This window comes from Choloepus didactylus, chromosome 19, assembly GCF_015220235.1.
Source record: "Choloepus didactylus isolate mChoDid1 chromosome 19, mChoDid1.pri, whole genome shotgun sequence".
NCBI lineage: Eukaryota > Metazoa > Chordata > Mammalia > Pilosa > Megalonychidae > Choloepus > Choloepus didactylus.
The window spans coordinates 18645308-18668830 of NC_051325.1; the positions used below are offsets into that span (position 1 = coordinate 18645308).

A 23523-nucleotide genomic window follows, 5' to 3' on the forward strand; every position below is an offset into this window, starting at 1 on the left:
GATTTCTCTGACATTATAAAGGAAAAACTTCTAGGACTAACTGGGGATAAAAAGACAGAGAAAAGAGCCAAAGATAACTTTGATATTTTGAGCCCAGGTGACAGGAAGGAAGAATGATGAAACCATTAACAGAAATGGAAAAGTCTGGAGAGAGCCAGATTGGAGAAGAAAGATGTTGTGTTAGAGTTTAGATAAGTAGAGTTAACCCTCTGTCCCCATCTGTTCTCTGCCAATCAGTGTCATGAGAGACTAGAAGATGATTTAGCTTATAGTACCTCAGCACCCAGAAGGCTGTGTCATCAATCTGCTGGCAAGAGACCACACCTCTCTTACTTCAAGTCAAACTCGAGGGTAACAGATTCACCATTTGCTGCAGAACTAGAGGGGACAGTTACAGGAAACCCTTGGCCTGCAGCCCTCAGCCTGGCTGCATGCGGACACTGCCCCCCACCCAGGGCACTTGCAGCCACATTGCCCAGCCCTTGCAACTTGCCCTTCCAACCTCTTCTTACCGGCATTTGTGAACGGAGAATGAGCAAGGCATGTTCTAGAAAGCATTTTCCTTGAGTATCAACTGTAACTTTATAATGCATAATGTCTTCTTAAAAAATAGCAGACACAAATTTTTCTTACAGCATATTCTTTAGAAAGGAAAAAGTAAAGAAAGGAGGGAAGGAAGAAAAGAAAGTGAAAAGGGAAGGAGGGAGTAAAGGAGGGAAGAAAAGAGGAAAGGAGGGAGGTAGAGAAGAGTGAGAGAAAGAAGGAGAAAAAAAAAAGAAAAAGGGAAATGAAGAAAGAAGATACCAATACTTAGAACGAAAGTTAAGAACTTTCCAAAAATTAGGTAAATCACTTTACTATCTCAGAATCTTCCTGTTGGTAAAGTGGCATAATGATGTGCTGTTATTCACCTCAGCGAGAAGGTATGAGGTAAAATGATACCAATTATGCAAAAACAGAAGTAATTGCCAAAAAAAAAAAAAGGACTAACAACCTTGGTCTCTGAATATTAAATATATGAAATGATCAAGAGCCATCATAAAAATTAAAATAATAAATCACATTAAATATGATATTAATGTCACATTATCGGCTTTTCCTCACACTAATGGGCAACATATTCAAACACTGAATATTAATATCACCTATTAGCAAACCAATCATAATAAAAGTCAATGATGGTGGATAATTAGGTATTAGTCAGCCCAAGCAGCACTAGCAAGAATAAGGACATTTTTGTCCCAGAATATAAAAAGATATTTTCCTGTAGTTCCGCTTACTATCAAAATCTCTACCAGCTTTGAGGTTTATAGTAACAGGTCCCTCATGCATTATCTGCATTTCCCAAATGGCAAAATTTATTAAATAACTTGTCAGGAGCACTTCTCTCTTCCCATTCCATATTTTCCTCACTTAAAGAAAACAAACAAAAATCCTTTGCTCAAAATACTGAGATGAGGTAAAGGCAAAGTTTTGGCACTGATAGACACTAAATATTAGCTTGATAACCTCTGAGCTTTGTTTCATTTGTCCTCAAAGTTTAATGTGGAAATTCGATTCTTTTTTTTCTCACTTGTAAATAAGGTTTATAAGTAAAAGTGGAGCCATCCTTCACTGGTGGTCTAAATTGAAATCTCTGGGATGGTAAGAAGGCCTTTTCACTTGTTTTTTTTTATGGTAATGCAGTATTTTATTTATACTATTAATGGACATTTACAATATTAACGGAACTTAATCTAAGAGATGTTCAACTTACATTTTAAAAAAACCTCAATATCAGTTATTAATAATAGAGATAGTCAAAATAATTATGGTCACAATTCTTATGTCAAAAACTTATAAATAAATGCTTGGTGTAAAAATGTCTACAAAAATTCAGTTTTTGGTGTAAAGTTCTTTGGTTGCAAGAAAGAACATTTGTTTTACTTCACTAATAGGAATATCTCTCAATGCTGGGATAGCTTCTTCTTGGTATTTCTTCTGCTGCTGATTTTTAGTATAGCTATCTGTGACTGTATTGGAGTTGAGTGGGGAGGTACTTATCATATTAGCTCCAAATAAGAGCACCATAGTATAGTAGACGGGTAATGCAATGGCCCAGTGTTTTTGAGGCCAATAGGTTAAGCCTAAGCAGTTTAGCCAAGATTCAGGAATAAAAGTCCACACAAGATACAGTATGAAGCCAAACTGGGAGCTTAAGAAAAGAAAAAAGCCATAAATCACTCTTTCTAGCAATGGCGACGATGAATTTTCCACCATTTTCCCTATAGTTTTAGATAATCCCCCCACCAACTTGGCCACCTCTGCGCTGAGTCTTCTGCCCAAGTGCCGACCAGGGAGCTGCAGTGGGGCAAGAAAGGAATAATAGACAGGATGGAGAGCACCAGACCATGACCCCCGCCTGGGCGCAGGTGCACAGCGACCCTTGCCAGAGCTAGCAGAAGAAAGACACGAGCAAGGAAGGGGGTGGGGGTGGGGGGGGTGCTTTTCACTTTTAATGCACATATATCCAGATGATTCTAGTGTAGTTTCCAAGAAGAGCTTGCACTAATAGATAAGACAGGCAAAGGGGCTCGAGAAAATAAGGAAGGGGGTGGGGGTGGGCATTTGTGGATTTAAGAAGATGTTGGTTACGGAACCAGCACTGCCTCCCGAAAAATCCTTAGTGTTACCCCAACCACATAGCTGGCAAAAATGAGCCCTTACAAACTCCAGCAAAACATGAACTCATTTGAACTTTCATCTCTGCCTGTGAGACCTGCCCTCCTTTGGCACAGAGACCTTGCCTAGGTTCTACACAGCTCCAGGTATCTGTGTAAGGGCTTTAAAGTGCTAACTAACATCACGGAATTGTCAAATCCCAACACACAACTTTACATCTCCAGAATTATTCTTCTTCCATTTTTCACTGCCATTAAATATTTTGCTTTTTAAAAGGCAACACATAAAAACAAATGCACTGATTGAGCAGATGTTTGTTAAAGCTGTCTGGAAAGATTCCTGGATTCTGCTTTACAAAGGTTAGAATGATAATTCAAACCCCATGAGCAGGGAGGAGTCTTGTCCAGATCAGTATTTAATAGTTCACTTTTATTTCCCAGCAGTAGAGTTTATCTGCCATCAACTTCTCCAGTTACCACAAGCTGGTTTCTTTGATACCTCAGCCAGTTCTCACATTGCTTCCCTGTTTTGACGATTTATGGAACCACAGATACTGTTATTTTTTCCATCTTCCAAATGAACAATGCATGAAGGGAAAACATGAATTAGGAACTTCACTGAGGGCTCGGGCTACTGAGCTCCCAAGGAGACAAACATCTGTTCTTCTTGGGTTCCCTGATTTAAATAAATGTCTTTTGCAAAAAGTTAAATTTACATGACCATCAGTTAGGGGCTGTTACAGCTCCATCTCCTCTCTCCTATAAAACTTTATAACTCACATAAAACTTGGTGACCTCATAGTTTAGTCCTGGCTTAAAAGAAACAAAGCAAAACAAAACAAAAACAGTAAATAAAACCAATGCTTTGTTGTATTCCCTTAAATCCATTGGTTTACTCCCTTAACAGAGAGAAACCGTTATGCCTAACACATCTTCTTTTAAAATCCCTTCCTTCTTCCCTTTCTCCCTCAGTATTTCTCACAGCACTGGCCACTGCCGTGTACCTACTTCACTTCACTCCTTCACTCACAGTCACAGAAAAAGGAAATTTCTCTTGAGCCCAACCAACACGAGCACGTCTCTCCCCTCCTTTCCCCTTCACCATGAGAACCATTCTTTTGCCTTTCCAATAATTTCTATCCCATTCCCCATACCAAACTGCAAGCCTTTCTGCCTTTCTTGTTTTATTTTGTTGGTTTTGTTTTGTTTCTTCCCATCATTTATTCAGATTCAGCAAAACAAAGTTCCAGTATTATCTCAGGCAACACAGAATTCTCTATAGTGGGCTGGAAAGGAACAGCTATATTTTTGACTGCCATAAAAGGTAAGAGATAATTCATCTTACTGCCTCACCTACCCCAGGGCCAAGGCGAGAACTGAGTAGATTCAGACCCTTAACACCTTATCAACAATTCCAAAATATAAGCAGCTCTGAAAGCCAAAAGGGTGTCTTGTTTTTTTTAATTTTATAACTCACTGGTGGCAAAATCTAATCTAAACTGAAATGAATTTATTTATTGTCTTTATCCTAATTTGTCAAAATATTCATATGTTTTGCTGAAAAAATACTAATATATTTGATTATGAAGTTTCCTACAGAACCCCTGGAGGGGTGTTACATAGAAAACATGTACCATGTTACTTTTCTAAAGTCTGGAAAATTCTAATTCTGAAATGCATCAGGCCCCAAGGATTTCAGATGAGAGTCTGTGAACCTAGAGTGAAATTCTTTTGCTTTCTGATAATTGCTTTTTCATCTTCAACTTCACCCTTTCCTCTGCTTTCTTCCCCTCAGGACATAAACTTCATTGTGGATCTTTCTGTCTTTACATGATGCCCCCAAACATTGCCTCCCTCTCTGTCTTCTTTGGTAACAGCTATACTTTTATTCCTTGTTTATCTGAAACGCAAATTTAACTGGGCACCCTCTTTTTATATGCCAAATCTGTCAACCCTAGATTTTCAAAAGAGGCATCTGGGTACCATTACTCTACCTCCTTGGCTCACCCTACCCCCAGCTAACTTTTAGACTTCCTGACATCTGGCTAACTCTCCCACCTCCCCACTTGTTGAGCCAGCCATATTCTGATCACCAAAATCAATGGACATGCCACACCCCTGACTTCCCTACAGCCTTGAACATGTGGTCGATCCAACACCTTTTTGAAACGTGCTCTACTCTTGACCAACAGGTCCTCAGGCTCCCCAGCACATACCCCCACTTTTAGGAAAGGGAAGTTCCTTCTTAGACACCCTCTTCCTCCACTTTCTCCTTCAAAATTGTTGTTCCTCAAGGATACTCTTTCACTTTACAAATTCTTCCTGGGTGGCACTGATCCATTGTTTCAACCATCACCAAAGTCACCTAACTATTTGCCGTTAACTTGAATAATTGCCTATCAGAAACTCCTGGCACTTTCTTATACATGTCTAAGGCTTACTCAGTGATTCATTCACTGAACTTCCATTAATCACCTGGTGCTTGGTCCTTAGGGTTGGATTTTAGATAAACAATAGATAACTTTTTAGTATAAGCAAACCTGCAGTATTGTATGGGGCACACTTCTACTAAAAAATCATGTGCTGTTTATCTGAAATTCAAATTTAACTGGGTACCCTCTATGTTATCTGGTAACCCTATTGCTACTATGATAGACACTATCCATTAAGAGATTACGGATATAGCCTCCTTCTAAAGGCACTTACTATCTTTCTCTCTCTCTCTCTTTCCCTCTCAATCTCTCCGTGTGTGTCTATGTCTGTGTCTCTCTATCTTATCTCCATCTCCACCTCCTTTGCCCACACTACTCCCTAAAGGAGGGACCTCGACTCTCTTTAGCCTCCCCTTTCTTTCCCTCGTCCATCTCCCCTCCCATCTCCAATGGCTTACTCTTACTCTTTCTTAAGACACAACTCAAATATCAATATTTTCAAGAAGCCATTTCCAATCACCCCAGGTAGGGTTAGTTTAGAGAAACCCCTTCTCCAATAACTGATTAAAACATCCCTGAATTTTAGTACCGTATACAGCATTTTAGGATTTGCAAGTTGTCTGTTGCCCTTGCCTGCCAGATCTGGAATGCTGTTTTTTCAAAAGAAAAACTTGAAAAAATGCCTGTGGGAAAAGGGATGAAGAGAGAGGAAAGGTAGAATGAAGAAAAGGGAGATTAAAAAAAGGGGGGGATGGAAAAAGAGGGAGGAATGGAGAGAGAGAGGAAGAGAGCAAGGAGGAACAAAAGGAGAGAGAGAAGGGAAGGGGGAGGCATATAAGGAAGGAGAGAAGAAAGATGGGAGCGAGAAATGAAGTGAGAGGGGAAGAAAATGGAGTATATGATTGATTTTAGGTGGTTGTTTCAGAAACAGCAGGTTAAACTTAAGGTTTGGCTCCATGCTACCATTAATGTCTCACCTCACAGCCATCAGATTTCTTTCCAAATAACCTTTTTTGTGTGTGTGAAATATGACTGCATTCTAAGTATTTCTTAAGTCTAAATGTATTGTTTCTGCCAATTGGACTTTTTTTTTCCAGACACTTACTGTGATTTTTGATTAGTTAGGGAAGGAAAAAAGGCTTTACTCTCATAACAGTTGGGCTAATTTGTTCCTATCTCACTGTGCTGATACTTTTTGTTTTCCTTTTATTTAATGATTTTCTTATTTGGAAGGATAGCAGAGGGAAACAAAAACAAAAACAAAAAGGATTTGAAAAAAGAGATTTACTGTTAGGAATCAGAGCCGAGTCAGTCAGGGATCACAAATTACAAGAACTTTTTTAAAAAAAAACAGATGTTATGAAGAATAAATTAAACAGTTTCCAAAATATTTTGTTCAGCTCTAACTCAATAGTAATTGATTTTTCAAAGATTTGGTCAATATGACCTGAAGCACCACTTTTATTGTCTAAGAAAACAAAAATAATGAATAGGGTATTAGATCCACCTCTGGAAGGAACATGTTCTGTTACTAACATTCTCACCATTTCAGTCAGTGACTAAGACACAGCATATTAAAAGGAGTTTGAAATTATAATGTAATAATTGGCTAAGATATTATAGCTTAAGAGGAGTTTTCATAGACCTTGGACCCAACCATTGGGGATCACTCACTGACGCTAGGATCCTGAATATCTCCATAGTAATTTTCTTGACTTCCTTTGAAATCATAACAGAGTTTTCCAGATGACCTCTTAAAAGTTTTATTGCTCTAAGTGGTTTGACCCTGGCAGGTCACTTACCCTTTCTGAGTCTTATTTTCTTCATCTGCAAACTGAAGAAGTTATACAAAACGGTATTTAAGACTCCTCCCAATCTTAAAAAGTCTTAAGACTACATGGAGCAGAATGTAAGAATATAGGAAATAATGAGTTAATGTATTACTGGTGTAAGGTGAACTATTGTTTAAGATCTTACAGATACAGTACAACACAGGGCAAAGGTAATGAAGTCTACTGCTTTCGTCAATAACTATGTCATGCAATTTATTTTGTTTAAGATTACCCCTATTGGGACAGCATAGAAGAAAAGATGATTTATCATTTTGAGGCCACTTTCCTGATCATATCCTGATAACTGACATCTCCTTGCCTAAGGTACTCACTTCTGGAATCTCAACAACTTAAAAGTTGTCAGTGTAGGACTGAAATAGAGTAGTCTTTCAGACCCTCAAATATCAGTTTACAAAACCCACCAAAGATTCTGACTCCTTTGACCCAGTAACCTTATAGGACAGTCTGTCATTTATGAAAGAAAAAAAAAATGTCTAAAAACTGTTATTTTATGCCCAGTTAAGGGAAATTTCTCTTCGGCATTTTCAGGAAAAGAGGCTCCTGAGGATACATGAAGGTTTAACTCAACAAATAATTTCAGGATTAAATATATCCATAGAACAGTTGGCTGAATTCACCTTCACTGTAAGACATAAATCTAAGTAAGAGTAGATTTCTCTTTAATGGAAAGAAACCAAGAATAACTGATGGGAAACAAATAAAGTTATAATAATTCACAGAATATTAATGGACTTGTCCAGGGAGAAGTTAATAATTTATGTCAGTCCATGTATCTAGTCTCAAGAGGATGTTAAGACAGATCTCAGGATTGCCCTTAGACATTAATGTCAAGAACACATAAGAAAATAAACAGCCCAGTATGTCCCCATGGTTTGCTCAAGTAATCCAGAACACACTGCATTATGCAATCATGTCACTCGGCATTCATACAGTTTAAATAAGACTCTGCTCCAGGCCTTCCCTGGGACACCATTTTGAAATAATTTCATTTAATTTCCTGCTAAAGACAAATTGATACATTATACTCTGAAGGAAAACGCTTTCTATGGTTTGAATCCAAAGAGTAGTCATCCTTTTCCAGAACTCACTGACCTCCATTCTTTATGAGGTCAAAGTTCTGTCTTGTTAAATTTAAAATTATTCAAGACAGATCCTCTGTCTTCCTTCAGGGCATTTGCATGAACTTGAATCTGTCATGTATAGATACCATCTCCTCTACCCTTCCTCCACTCCTGCCCCAATCTGTACATTTGGAAATTATCTACCTCAGATGTGGCTCTCAAGAACCTTCAGAATAGTCTCTTAGCTGCTACATCAATAAATACATATATTTTTTTGTCTCCCCTGCACTCTGGTTCAGCAGTCTGATTATTTCCTATGAGATATTATCACAGCTTACACAGGGACCTTTTTAAGACAGAGGGCCAAATAAAGGGGAGAGTCTTACCTGTGTCTAATTAAAATCCAAAGTAAACACTAGCAGCCCAGGGTTGGAAGGGTCCCTCATCTGTTTGCAATGATTCAAGTGCAAGTGAACCGAGGTGAATATGCTTCTCATTTATTTTACAGCTAGCATAAGCTCGTTAAGTAGAGAAAAGCATATGGGCCAGGAGAATTTTATTTTATATTTTAATTGTAAAGTGTACCGATCAATTATGATTAAGAAGATAATATATAACTACACAAATTTCACAAGCATGGGCTCTGCCTCAGTAGTTAACACAGTGCCTGGCATCCAGTAGGAGTTCTATAAATGTTTATTGGATGAATGAATGGTTAAACTAATAAATCAGTGCCTTAAGGTACAAGAAGGTTTGTAAGATGCAGTCTTTGCCCTCAAGAAGCCCTCAGTCTTAAGAAGTTCCATGTAGTTGATTTGATATATATATATATTTTAACTCAAAGCCATTGTTAATATTTTTACAATGAAAGAGATAATCTTGGATCTTTCCAGAAAAAAAATGCAAATAACCAATTGTGCTACCTGAAGGTTTTACACTACAGATTAACGTTCATTAAGAACAGTTGAAGTCATGGTGTTGAGGTCAAGCCAACAAATCATTAAGAAGGGCACAATCCCCAAGGTTTCCATTCCAAAATATGATGGAACACTTGAAATTTATATCGAGTGCTGTTACCTGTTCCCATGCCATTTTTAAAAATAAACATTTTTGACCAAACAGAAGTACAAGCATTTACCAGATTTCCCTTTCCAAGAAAATAAAAATGGCTGAGTGACTGCTAGAGTTAAGTAATTGCTACTTTTTGAGATCAGAATTTAAGCACAGAAGTATTAATAAAAGAAAATCCACAGAAGGGAATGGACCTTGATTACTGAAAACACCATACTATTATAACTCCTTTTATGATGAATAGATAAATGACCCAGCAAATGAAATGTTTTTCTCAAATTGAAACTTATCAATTGTTTTCAAAAGAGAACACACGTCATATTTTGTTTCTGGGAAGTGCACCATGACAAAAAACATGAGCTTTCCTATAGATCATTGGTGCAAGTGTGCATACAGAGGACTAAAAAATAACAGGGACAAGGAAATCCAATATTCTATGCTTATAAAAACCAGCAAAATACGCTCAGCCTCATCCATTTTGCCCACTAATAACATTAAATCCAAAAAGAACATCATGTTAAAATAAAGTTGAAATGTTTACTGGGAAGCAAAATACCATTGTATAAATCATCTGGGCTCTAAGGTTAGTCCAACCTGAGTTAAAAAATTCCTCCTAATAACTGAGAGAACTTGAACAAGTTGTAACCTGCCTGAGTCATGCAACTAGAAAAATGGAATCTTCTCAGGGTTGCTGTAAGGATTAATAAGGCAGCACCTGGATTATAGAAGGTGCTCAATGCACTTTATTCAACATTGGTTCACTCTGATGGGAATTATAAATTTCTCACTTACCAATGATATCTTTAAAAATATTTTGGAATTTTTTGAGAAATAGTATTTGGGATGAATACTTCTAAATATGCATGGTGTTCAAATTTCAACTTACTAAACTTTATCTTATGAATGAGAAGCTTTTTTTCATCCATTCACTGGAACTAACCTCCTACTTTCTGGAGATTTCCTACTCTTCATTTTAGACTGAAGATCTCATTTTTTCCAAATTTGTATTTCTTCTCCTCCTTCCTCAACTTGTTAACCTGGTGGCAGGTAGGAGGAAATGAAGCCAAGTTTTAACAAGACTGTATTGTTACAAACTGACAATACACTCTTTCTAGGGGTTCCAAGCTGTCACCTACTCTTGTGGGCATATTGAAGGATCTTCAAAGATTCCCCATTCCCAGTGCTTTGTGTTTTTTTTTTTTTTTTTTTAATTTGGGCAGGGGGGTACATGAAGATAAGATTCTAGAGGCCATTTGTAAGCTCTACCTCATCTAAAATCTTCTCTGCCTCAAAATATCTCTGAACTTATGGTCCTTTCTTCTTTACCTTCATCTCAGAAAAATTTCCGTATCCCACAACCAGAACTCTCTTCTTGGCCAATGTCCTGTCTCTCTCCTCTAGAGTCTAGTAACCTGTTCTCAATTACTGACTACCCTTTGTGTGTATGTATAACTATTGTTCTTCCAGTTCACTGATTATTCTCATCCTTTCTTTTCTTCTTACCAGGAGAATATTTATATTGAAAGCAATTTATATAACACAGTTCCTCTGAATCTGCTTCATCATGTGCCAATGAGCTATCATTCATTCATTTGTACATTTTTTCATGTAACAAATATTTGTTGAGTACCTCCTATTGCCAGGACCCTGCTTTCTTAAAGCTTTTGATTTAGAGGGAAGACAATAAATATACTAAACACATATAACTAGTTCATGGAACAAGCATGACTTACAGGATTTAATCATAAGGCAATCATATTTTTGTCTCCCCGTTTTTCCTTCAGTTTATTAGATGGGAGCTGGGTTTTCCTCTGCTCCTGAGATATATGATATCATATAATGGCCAAAATGTAAACCTGATTTAAAGTTGAAGAGTTGTAGGTGGGAAGCCTGCCATTGGTAAAGGAAGGAATGGATGTCGTTTTTGCTTTTTCTCCCCCAGTTTATTCTTCTCTTCCTCCTCTCTTGACTTGCTTACCTGGTAGCAGGTAGGAAGAAATGGAGCCACAACATTGTAACGTGACTACTACTATTACCATCTGGCAATATATTCTCTACTTCCGGTGGTCAAAGTTTGACTCCTTCTCTTGTAGGCATAATTAAGAGTTCTTCAGTGATTTCCTATTCCCAGTATTGGAGACTTCTCACCTAGAGTTCCCGTTAAGCAAGACTGATATCTCTTTTTGTCTCTGAATATCCAAGGGTCCTTTCCAGCTTCTTTATACCAATTCATTTTGCTCATCCGGGAAGCTCCCTTGTAGAGGTCCTAAGTTGACCCTGTGCCTGATCTGTTTCACATGAGACAGATCATTTCTGTCCTAAGGGCAACATTCAAATTTTTTCCCAACCTCACTGTGCTGGTGAGTCTCTATAGAAACAGCCTTTCCTGACTCCTTCTATCTGTCACCTTTGAGAATTCTAAAAGTGGAGTAAGACACCAGTTTTCAGTGCCTCTTAGCTCAGCAGTCTCATGAAAGTGCCTGTCTCTTGACTTGATATAAAAGAGAAAATCAACTGCTGCTCCCTTAAATAGACAGTGGGTATATAAGAGTAATGTGCTGGTAAATGTTTAACCAGCAGCTCTCCAAAAGAATATATATGAATATATACATGTACATAGTGTATTTAAAATTTCTTTTATATAAAGGATGTGTAGCACACAATTTATAGACAATAAAATATATAATACTTTTTATTATTACAAATTCCATGTGGCCAGTTGACTCTCTCAGAGTGATTTAATTGATTTTTTGCCCAACTTTTGTATTCATAGCTTACCTATGGTTGCAACTGACAAAGAAGTATATTTCTGACATGAATATTGGTTTATATTTTCATTGATGTTAATGATTAATGAAAGTGAAATAGCAATGAGGTATGTCAGAATTTCACTTGTTCTCAATGAGAAGAGTGACTTTTTATTGAATTGGATAATAGTTTTGGAATGCTAGAAAAATATTTCTTCAATTCCTCAATTTTTGTAACAATTACAGACATGACATAACTTTTAAGTTTAATCTGCATTATTGACATTTTCTTGCTTCCTTAGGTTGAAACTATCAACAAGCAATAAATCAAGCCCTGATATATAGCATCTGACAATCTCTGTGGTATAAAACCCTCCTCCATGGCTAATTTCAAGCCACTGACATGTCACCAAAAGCACAGCTGAGAAGAGATGTGTAGTAGCACACCACTACACGTATAGCATTTCCAACATATAGACAGATTATATGTAAGTAACATCAAGAGCATCGATATTAGTAAAACAGTAAAACGACTAGCAACTGATGAGTTTTGCCTACTTAGAACCATTGCTTTCAATATTATTTAGTAATGGTAAGTTTATATAATTTAATTTTTAATAATGGTACACGTATGGCTACCTTAAATAGAAACAACTCTCCCCAAACCATCGCATAATCTCCACTTTTCCAATCCTTTATTTCCTCTCTGTGGGTGAGGGATTTTTACAGTCATTCACCTCATTCCCAAGCCTACTTTGAAACTTTGTTTGCATTTTGGTCACTTTAAAAGTAACGTTCTCCAACCAAAACTTTCGTTCTAAAATCCTGCTACAGACATAAATGAACTCAAGCTCAGATATTAATCAGTCTTCTATAGAAGATTATTTTTTAAATTATGGTGGGATAAAGAATGAAAGATGGGGTGATTATTTACAATGTGCTGTCAGAGAAGACTTCACTGAAATCATGGCATTCAAGCTGAGACCTAAATGACAAGTAACCAAACACAAGAAGATCTGAAGGAAAGGTTGTCAAGAAAGAGGTAATAGCAGAGACCTCAAGAGGGGTTGTTCAATATGTTTTCCAATGTACCCTGAAGGAGACATGGCAACTGCTGGTGTGACAGCAAAAGAGAATTGGACAAATAGGCTGGACCAGAATATGAAGGACCTTGTGTTCACTGTAAGGCATTTGAACTTTATACTATGCATCATGGGAAGCCCCTGAAGGATTTTAAGCAAGAAAGTGGCATAATCCAATTTACATTTTTAAACGTTTTTCATACCATTGCTTACAGAATGGATTAGAGGAAGGCAAGAGCAGGAGCGAAGTGACTAACTAGGAGTCTCTTGCATGAACTGTCAAAAGATAATGATGACATAACATAATCTAGGATGTTGACAGTAGAGCCAGAAAGGAGTTGACAAAATTGACATATATCTTTCCAGGCAAAGCTGAAAGAAATTGCAGATGTATTGGATGTAAGGAGTGAGGGAAAAGAAAGAAACAAGTTGTTTTTTTGATGTCCAGGATTGAAGCTTGAAAAATTGAGTGTATGGTAGTACCATTTGTTGAAATTTGGACAACTGTGGTTGAAGGAGTAGAAACATTGGATAAAAACAAGACTACAAATTTGATATGCCAGAATGATGCCAAGATAAATGCCAAGAGGAAATGTCAAGTTGAGAGTGGGCTGTGGTCAGGCAAACCACACAAAACTGTCAGTTTCATGGAACAAAAATGATCAAACTCTGGCAATTTCATGTGTTTTAATTTAACATGTATTTGAAGCCCTGTGGAAAGGTGAGACATATATGAAGATGCTGTCTGATCATGAAGGCTATGTAACTGTTAAGTGATATGTAGATTATAAACATAAACTGCCATGTGATTGCAGGTTATCAGAGTACTGTTTGTAACACGTTCATATAAATCAGACCCCCTCAATATAACTAATTGGACGATGAAAATTCAACACCAACAAGAAGTTTCTTTATATACCCTGCTTTGCCTTAAAAGGCATTTCTTCGCATTTCAGAGGCCCAATTTAGAAATCACGTGCCTCAGTGGCAACTGAGCATCAAGAACCAGAGTCACCATGCATTTATCTTTGCAGTTTTATAGCTGGCACATGTGCTCCATTCTCCTCTCAGGGTACTAGTTGGTAATTTGACAGTTTATAGTAGAGAAAATGTCATGCATCATTTGTAATTTTTTTCATCTTCTTATGTTTTTACTGTTCTCTTTGGGGTTTATATGCATTAAAGCTTCAAGTTTATAAAAATCAATTATCACATCTACTTTGTTCACTGTGAAGGTCATTGAGTATCATTAATTTTGCTAATTAAGCATTTGACATAGAAGAATTTAACCTGGGATAGTTTATTTATTCTTTCCAGAAATAAATTACCCTCTCAAAGCAAAGGAAGACTATGCAATAATTGATATTAATAAATGGTATAACGATATAATATTGATTTTAATAAATGGTATAATAATGGACTTTATCGTAACACAAATGAATGCATAACATAACGTATAAATGCAGGATACACTATTATGATTACCAGGATCATTGTCCCAATACATTCAATGAGTCATAAATCTCAGGTTTTCCTTCCAAGCATCTCTAGCACCTGCTCTCATCTTTTCCTTCCTACCCATCATTGCTCTAGCATAGTCAATATCCCCTCATGCCTGGGTTACCGAAATAAACTGCCCTCTAATGGTTCTCCATCCCCTCAACCCGTCCTCCCCTCCTTGACACCATCATGGCTAATGATGCCATATTCCTGTCTCACCACAAACCTTCCTGCAGGAGGCCAGGCAGAGAATAACTACTCTTCTAAAGGCATTAATCCCAATGCCTGTGAGACAATAAAATGAAGAACATTGTTTTATTCTTTAAGTTTCAGATGAGTAAAGAGAGAGCTTCTTTCTTTATCCAGGAGGACAACAGATGAGTGAAGATATTCCCAATCTGGAAACATATTAAATTGTGGGCCATTGTTGGTGTTATTTCTTAAATGGATCAACTGAATTCACACAGGGAGTACTTGGGATTTAAGAGGTAAGGAGGAATCCTAATTCTTTCATGATGAAGTAAATTGTGAAAGTTGGGAATTTAAAGGTTTTCTGATTCAGTTATCAATTTTATCTTGAGGAAGCAGCCCATAATGAAGCAAACTTTTTTTTTTCCCCTTTTCTTTTGCCTCTGACTTAAATTTTTTTCTGTGGAGGCTAATGAGGACTTCTAGAGCTCTGTTTTCTAAGAAAAAAATCTTTTTACATGGTTCAAATGCAACAAACTTAAATGACCATTAGGAAAAAGAATTACTGAACTACATAAAACTAGGAGTTGCCATGATAGGAAGAGTACAGCACTGAACTAGAAGTCACATAATTTAAATTTCAGTCTTAGTCCTATGGGTAAACTAGTTTGACCCTGAATGAGTTCATTCATTTCTCTAGCTCTCAGTTTCCTCACCTGTAAAATAGGAGTTATCTCAAAGGTCTTATCTAGAATTCAAGTTTTTTAATTCCCTCCCATTTTCTGGCTAAAATCAATTCTGTACTGGCAAAGTAGATGGCACAATAGTTTAACAAGTTTTTTCTCATCCAGCTTGGTGGTGACAGTGCCTTTACTGAAACTGGAGGGGATCTTCTATAATTCCCACTATTAAGCAACAGGGTTCAGACCAATCTGTTTGGCTCAATATTTCTACTTTTATTTTCAAGCAGTAAATACTGATATAGGCTTCCCTGGTTCTACATTTTCTTAGCTACTAAATAGTCATAATTTATAGTCTCAATTTTCCTAAAGTCTGTCTCAGCTTTCTCCTTGATGATCTCTAGGTTTTACGGAAAGTTAGCGTCTTGGTGATCTGGTGGCAAAACACAGGGTGATATGCACATTGTGCTGTGCCATGCACATCTGGCCATCACATCTGGCCTGGAGAGACTTCTAGGTGGCCCTGTGCTTCCCATCTCCTGGTGTTCACAGCCTCATATAATCTCATCCCCTTTCAGCATGGACAGGACCTGTGATTTGCTTCTAACAAATAGAAACTGGCAAAGATGATGGGGATGCACCTCCTATGATTATGTTACATTAGATGGCAAAGTTGATGGGTGCCCTTCCTGTGTTTATGTTGCATTATATGACAAAGGTGATGGGGTGTCCCTCCTATGAGACCTGCTTGCACAGAAGACTTGGTCTAGAGTTTTGCTTTCCTTGATGGCTTTAAAGAAGCAAGCTGCCGTAAGTCCTGCAGCCACAAGGAAATCAATTCTGCAAACAACCTGAATGAGCTTGGAAAAAGACCCTTGTCTAGACAAGACTCCAGATGAGAACCCTTCCTGGCCAACATCTTGATTACAGCTTTGCAGAGAACCCAGCTAAGTTGTGCCTCAACTCTGGACCTCCAAGAACTGTGAAATAAAGACTGTGTTGTTTTAAGCTGCTAAGTTTGTAGTAGTTTGTTATGTGGCAATGGAAAACTGGAAAAGGGACAAAAGATTTTATTCCCTCATCTGATGGGAAGGTTGTTGGCTGATGGCTCTCAGCTGTTTGCTCTCTGTACTAGTAGCCTCAGCTGAAGACAACCACCTCACCCAAGGTCACACCTCCTTCCTGGGGAAGCCCACATCCAGTGTCCCACCAATGCAGAGGTGCATAGGCCTGCTCCCTTTGTCCCAACTTCGGACATCCCACCAAGCTCTAGAGGAACCCCAGAGCCCAACTGCTCTCTCTATCCAATCCTGCTTTCTTCCTAACCCACCATAGTTATCCATAACTTTCCTAGGCTCCTAGGCATCAGAAGAGTCATAAAATTATCTAACATCCTCTAAGTCTATCTTCTGTTCATTACCTCTCAATCCAAAAGAGCCATGGCTACATAGTGGGAGAATCCTGATACATTATCAATAACAATTACCAACAATATTGCCTGTCTCCTACCCCTCCACCCACATGTTTCAAGGATGGCCCAGACATGCCTGAATCCTCTGGTAAACATGAATGCATGCTCTCAAAAAAGTTCCCAGGTAAATTAGAGATTACTTTAAAAGTCAAGGAGCATGAGGAGAGTTTTAAGATGAACGCATGTTGACACATATATTCATTGCTACTGTTAGCGTAGAAGGAGGTAAATAGGATTTGGAAAAGGACAGAACTGGATGTGAATTCTTATTAGCCATGTGACCTTGAGAAATTTGTTTACCCCTCTGGGACACAGTTTTATTATCTGTAAAATGGGGATGATACTAGACTCACAGGGTTGTGAGACTAAATTAAATGAGCTAACAAGAAAAATGCCTAGCACAGCACTCAGTATGCAACAGGTATACAATAAGAGCTCACCTCCTTCATTCTTTTTGTCAACTTCTCTCTAAATTTGATTTCCTTTTCTTTTCAGGGAATGAAGGAATGAGTAGAAAACCTCCAGAAAGGTCTCTGATTAACCTGTGGTTAACTCAAAGCTCAGAAGGAGTGCATAGTCATCTGGCACAGGTGACTTTACTTTAGTATTCATTTTAATAATCTCACAAATTACTGTTTGGCTGGAGCTCTGGTTCTACAATGGATGGATCTTGGCATACTGAGATTTTTCCCAAGGTTGTTCTCATTCTTGATTCATAATTAGCAGCTGTCTTACCAAATGACCACACAGTTACAACACCTGAGCCTTTCTTGGCGCTCTTTCAATTAAAACACTAGCTGGCATTGGCAAGCCTTAATATTCTCCACCTTTTTGGTCCAAATCAACAGTACATTGTTCGGCACCATATAGGGATGAGAGTTCATGTACCAGGTATCCCATTATTTTATCTGTAATCTAAATAACTCTATTAAGTCAGTGAGTGTTCTGCTACCGTGTAGGCCAGTAGATTTAAAGTAATGATAAATTGAGAGGCAATTAATGGACAGGTCTTCTGAGTTAGATGATTTATTGTTATGAAGATGAATGATTTATATGGACAGTTGAAACACTTACTTGTATAATAGAAGCCTGGCATATTTTACAAAAAGTACACAAGTGGAGGCAGGAACTGATGGAAGTTCATCCAATGTCAGCCCATTTCCTGAACAAGCAAAGACCATCTTTTAAGTTGTGAACTAATCCATCCTCATCTATGTGCAATTGTCTGGGTCTCTGTTTTGTACTGATATGGAGCAAAGCCACATACTTTACGTGGTAACTATCTCCCTCAAGGAAAACAGTATGCTCTGTGCAGTGGAAGGAAGTGATTAATAAGGATACTGGTCAATTTTCTGCCTTGGATCTCTGATGGTTATACATGCAATGCATTGTGTGTGTGTGTGTGTGTGTGTGTGTGTGTGTGTGTGTGTGTGTGTTCCAGATATGAAACTGGAAGGGTCTCTCTCTTTCTCACCCAGGAATAGTGAAACTGAATTCTTTTTGGAATAGAATTCCCTAAGATTAATTTTATCAATTATCTGTACAGTTTTAAAATACAACTGTGTCAGGGAAAACTCCATGAGCCCAGAGAAAGCTGGCAGAGGGAAAGCTGTGATCCCTTCTTCAAATGAACATTAAGTGGAGAACAAATATTTGAAGTAATAGGTGTTCTTATTGAAAATGTGTTCGGTGAAGGTGGAGAAAATGAAAGAGAATTCAGGTGCCATAAAAGACAGTGTGAGAAAAGCTGCAGGAAGAACAGGGAGAATGGAGGAAGGCAATAGTGATTTTATGTTTTCCAGGATTTAAGAAAAAAATGAGTTCTCATCCTGGGGGCAAACACATAGACACCAAAAGGATAAATAAAAGCAAATCTACACATTTCAAAATGAAGTTAAATGGGAGGTGAAGACTTCCTATAATTATGCCTAAGAGCCACCTCCAAAGAACCTCTTTTGTTGCTCAGATGTGGCCTTTCTCTCTCCAAGCCCAACCCAGCAAATAAATTCATTACCTGCCCTCCTACATGGGACCTGACTCCCAGGGGAGTGAATCTCCCAGGTGACATGGGACATGACTCCCAGGAATGAGCCTGGCCCTGGCCTCAAGGGATTGAAAATGCCTTCTTGACCAAAAGGGGGAAAGAAAGGCAACAAAATAAGGTTTCAGTGGCTAAGAGATTTCAAATACAGTCAAGAGGCTATCCTGGAGGTTACTCTTATGCAAGCTCCAGCTAGATATCCCAAATAGCCACAGTATGCCAAGCCCTAACCAACAGTAGTCCTGAAATACCTAGGTCCCTATCTGAGATTCTATAAAAGTTTCACTCACTAAGTTCATCTCTCAGAAACTTAAATCGACCAGAGTGTTCCTTTGCCAGACAAGTCCTAAAACCCAGAGGCAACAATCTATTTAAGAACAACAACCAGATGCAGCCCTCTTCCCCATAATGTTGACATCCCTTTTCAATATGAAGAAGTTAAGGTGGTCACTGCCTAGACACCCCTGAAGATCGAGAAAGAGATTAAATGAGAGGAAGGGGTAGCAACAGACAAAACAGGATTTAACAAAGGATTACAAATACTGAATCTTTATATGAATATTTTTTAGATGCTAGGGTATTAGAATACCTAGAAGGAAATAACTGAAATGGTGGTATTGTAACCCATAACATTCTTTGTAATTCAGTCTATAGCTACTCATTAAATGGTACTTAGAAAGTTATAACTTTTCTGTATGTATGTTATATTTCACAATAAGGAAATAACTGAAACTGTGGAACTGTAACCCACAGCACTCATTGAAATTACCTATATAACTACTTGTTAAATTTTAGTTTGAAAGTTATCACCTTTCTGTATAAATGTTATATTTCACAATAAGGAAATAACTGAAATTGTGGAACTGTAACCTATAACATTCTTTGAAATTTGCTATCTAACTACTTGCTAAATCGTATTCTGAAAGTTATGACTGTTATATATATGTATGTTAAATTTCACAAAAATATATATTAAAATATGAAGTTAAAGCACACACGTAAAATATAAAATTGTTAACAGCTACCAAGAAACACACTACAAATATTTACACAAGAAACATGTTAAAATACACATAAGGATACAATGTTCATGAATTGCAAAACTCAATTTCAGAAAGATGTCAGAAATTCCTCACCAAATTAATTTATAAATTCAATGGTGCTTCAATAAAAATCTCAACAGAAAATTTCTTAAAAAATGACAAATAATCCTAAATTTTTCTGGAAGAGGACAAATCAAGAATATTCAAATCAATATTGAGGATGATAAATAATATAGCTCACAACCACATATATCTGTGGTTTTACCCTTCTAGAGATCAAGGTAATAAAGACAGTTTAGATGTGGAGCGGAGGTAGACCAAAGACTCAGAAAGAGATAAGAGAAATAGAATTGTACATATGGCCTATCCAAGAGAGAGCCTTATAGAAATGAGGAAATGTTGCTGAAACAATTAGTTAGCCACATGGAAAATAAAATTGTATAAGATCTAAGACATTCCAGATGGATTAGTGGCCTAAATATGAATAGCAAAGCTTTAAAAGTTTTACAAGAATTGACAAGAAAATAATTTCATAAAATTGTGATAGGAAAGGTTTCTTTAAAAAAAGACATGAATGACAGAAGCCATAAGGAAAACTATCAGCACTTTTATCACAATAATATTAAAAACTTCAATGTGATAAATATTAAAACTTCCATAAACAAAGTTAAAAGCATCTACAGTCTGGAACAAAATATTGTCAACATACATAATTGGCAAAAAATTATTACACAAAATATATAAGGAATTCATTTATATCAACAAGAAAAAGACATTAACCCACTAGGGAAAACAAATGAGTAATGCACATTAAGGAGCAATTCACAGAAAAGAAACTCAAATGGACAATAAAGTTGAGAAGATGCTCAGTTTCACTAGTAATGAGGGAATTCTGCATTGAAGCAGAAATGAGGTGCTATTTCATACTCCTTGGGATGGGAAAAAAAAAATAGAGTCTGACAATACCACTAGCAGATGTAGAAAACATGAGACCTCACACAATGCTGGTGAGAATGTAAACACACACAGTGTCTTTGGATAATAATTTGGCTGTTACAATATGCACACTCCATGAGTATGAAGTACATATTTAGCTCTGTCCTCAGCCTAGATCAACCCTTGAACATGTGCGCAAGAATGTTCACTACAACGTGTTTGCCATGGTAAGAGAATGGGAGCCACTTTAGTATTTGTCCATAGAAATGAAATGAATTAATTAAATGTGACATGTTCATAAGATGAAACTAAAATTTAGCTCCATACCTAGGAAAACATTTAATTCCATATCTAGCAACTAAAATGAGTGAACTAGAACCTATAGGTATCAACATGGAAATAAAAATATAATGTCATATAAGAAACAAGATGTTGTTCACTTATATAGTATATGTGAAAAGATTCAAAAACACACCATTAATACAATATATTTTTAATGGGTAGCTCTACATATGTAGAAAAAGTGTAAAAACATAGACAGGAATCATGCATACCAAGTTAAAAATAGTTACGTTTGGGGAGAGAATAAGGGGAATATGTTTGGGAGGATTTAGCAAAGAGATTTCAAATTTTTCTATTATGTTTCTATTTATTTTCTTAAAAATTAATGTATGTTAATTCTATGTACTTTTATTCTTTGTCTATTTCTAAAATTTGATGATAATATAAATAGAACCAAAGGAAACGGGCCATCACTCCAGATATATATTGCAGGTATAAAATACAGAATTTTCCTGTAATTTTAGGGAGTTGCTAACATTCTGAAAACTACCCGTCAGTCTCCAGGTTAGAATCCCCTGATCAGAGGTTTCACAAGTATCAACCCTAAGGGTCTTCTATGATTTTTTTTCTACTTTAGCATAGTTGGTGGCCTTTATCCGGTGGTTTTCAAACTTTTCAGCAGAACTCCTGTTCCAAAGGAAATCAAATTAGAACCTGGCATTGTAAAACAGAGAAAAGCTTAAGTTTTTCTGGGTAAAGCAGCTCTGGGTAAATTGTTCTCCCTCTTACCCTGAAGGAGCCCCTGAAACCTCCAAGAGGACTCCAGGGCTATACAATTTGAAAACCACTGCTCTACTACCTTACATTAAAAGGTAAGTTGGCCTAGCCAATCACCAAAGTAACCTCGTCTGCTTAGGCTGCCAATATTAACAAGTTTGAGCAGTGAAATAAAACAAAGAAAAACAAAATTCCATCATTCTTTTCTTGATCTTGTTCTTTGATTTTTTTTTTTTTTTTTCTGTCTTGTTTTATTTTGCTTTGAGTGATTTAGGGTTAATATAAAAGCACTGAGAGATTTTAAAAGGTGACTTGAGCACTGAAAATTGAACTGATTGACCTATGGATGGAAGTCACCATCAGCAAACAATTAATGCATGCATGTCTCAGCTAGGTACTATTGGGCCTAACAAAGACCTCCACTTTAATTACAATTGAAATTTAAGAAAATATGGACATTCAGGTTTCATTTGCTTTTGCCTCCAGGGTGCTCAGAGCCTAACTTTAAAACAAATTAGAATAAATTATGTTGAATCTCTTGGTGACCACACTAGTTTGGCATTATTTATTTATTTACTATTTTTTATTTAACTTTTTTACCGCTATTTCTCCTTGTTTTTTTACCTATGTTCTTGTTTTCAATCTCTATTCCAGGTTAACAAATAATGGGTCTAGTGTGACTGTGAAACCTTGTGGATTGCACTCCCTTTATCCAGTGTATGGATGGATGAGTAGAAAAATGGGGACAAAAATTAAATGAAAAATAGGATGGAATGGGGGGATGATTTGGGTGTTCTTTTTTACTTTTATTTTTTATTCTTATTCTGATTCTTTCTGATGTAAGGAAAATGTTCAAAAATAGATTGAGGTGATGAATGCATAACTATACGATGGTACTGTGAACAGTTGATTGAACACCATGGATAATTGTATGGTATGTGACTATATCTCAATAAAACTGAATTTAATTTTAAAAAAATAATAATAAGTCTAGACATTTCTTATAGTAATGTCTTCAAAATCTTTTTAGAAAGGGGTGTGAGTATAAATAAATAGGATTTCATGAGTTCCAAAAGACTCTAGTTTCCCAATCTTATGTAGTGGTTGTTTTATGATTATCCATAAATATGACATTTACTCCTTCATCTACATTAATAGGGATTTTCTGGAGGTATATATTTTGGATGATATTCCAGTTTTTGTTCTCCTGCTGGATATATTGACAACAACTTCAGTCATCAACATGAAAAAGAAAATAAGACATAACTGAGCTGTAGACTTCAGAGATTTAAAGGTCCTTCACTTCTGTATCAGCTCACATATATTCTACCAACATAAAAGTATAATATCTTCCTTAACTTCTACGTGAGACTGTCAATTAGAGTCTGTCTCCTTTTTCATAAATGTTACTTAATGAAATTCATATTGATATTTTCAAACCTGAAAAGGAGATTTCAGTTGATTTATCTTGGAAATTTAGAAATAAAGAAACTGCAATAGGTAAACATGCCATAAGAAAGCATGTTCCCAGTGAAGGAAATAAAATTGCAAGCCAGTGAATGATTTCTAATAATAATAACAAATTCCTCCCTACATTATATTAAGCTCCTAATTTATATCAACCTAATATATATAAATCTTCCCTATATATATAAATTCCTATATACATAAATTCCAAATATATAAATTCCTCCGTAA

General features: G+C 36.8%; 2 protein-coding genes across 7 annotated transcripts in view; both read right to left on the reverse strand.

Annotated features, from left to right (window-relative positions):
• MACROD2 (mono-ADP ribosylhydrolase 2) overlaps positions 1–23523 on the reverse strand; it is a 2227780-nt gene that overhangs the window by 689197 nt on the left and 1515060 nt on the right. The window lies entirely within an intron of this gene.
• LOC119515676 (phosphatidylinositol N-acetylglucosaminyltransferase subunit P-like) lies at positions 1876–2259 on the reverse strand. Its single transcript, XM_037811789.1, has one exon. It carries the CDS (start codon positions 2257–2259, stop codon positions 1876–1878), a length of 384 nt encoding a protein of 127 aa, XP_037667717.1.

Excerpts from the sequence above, each read along its gene's own strand:
- LOC119515676 (XM_037811789.1), bottom strand. The coding sequence starts at position 2,259 with ATGGTGGAAAATTCATCGTCGCCATTGCTAGAAAGAGTGATTTATGGC.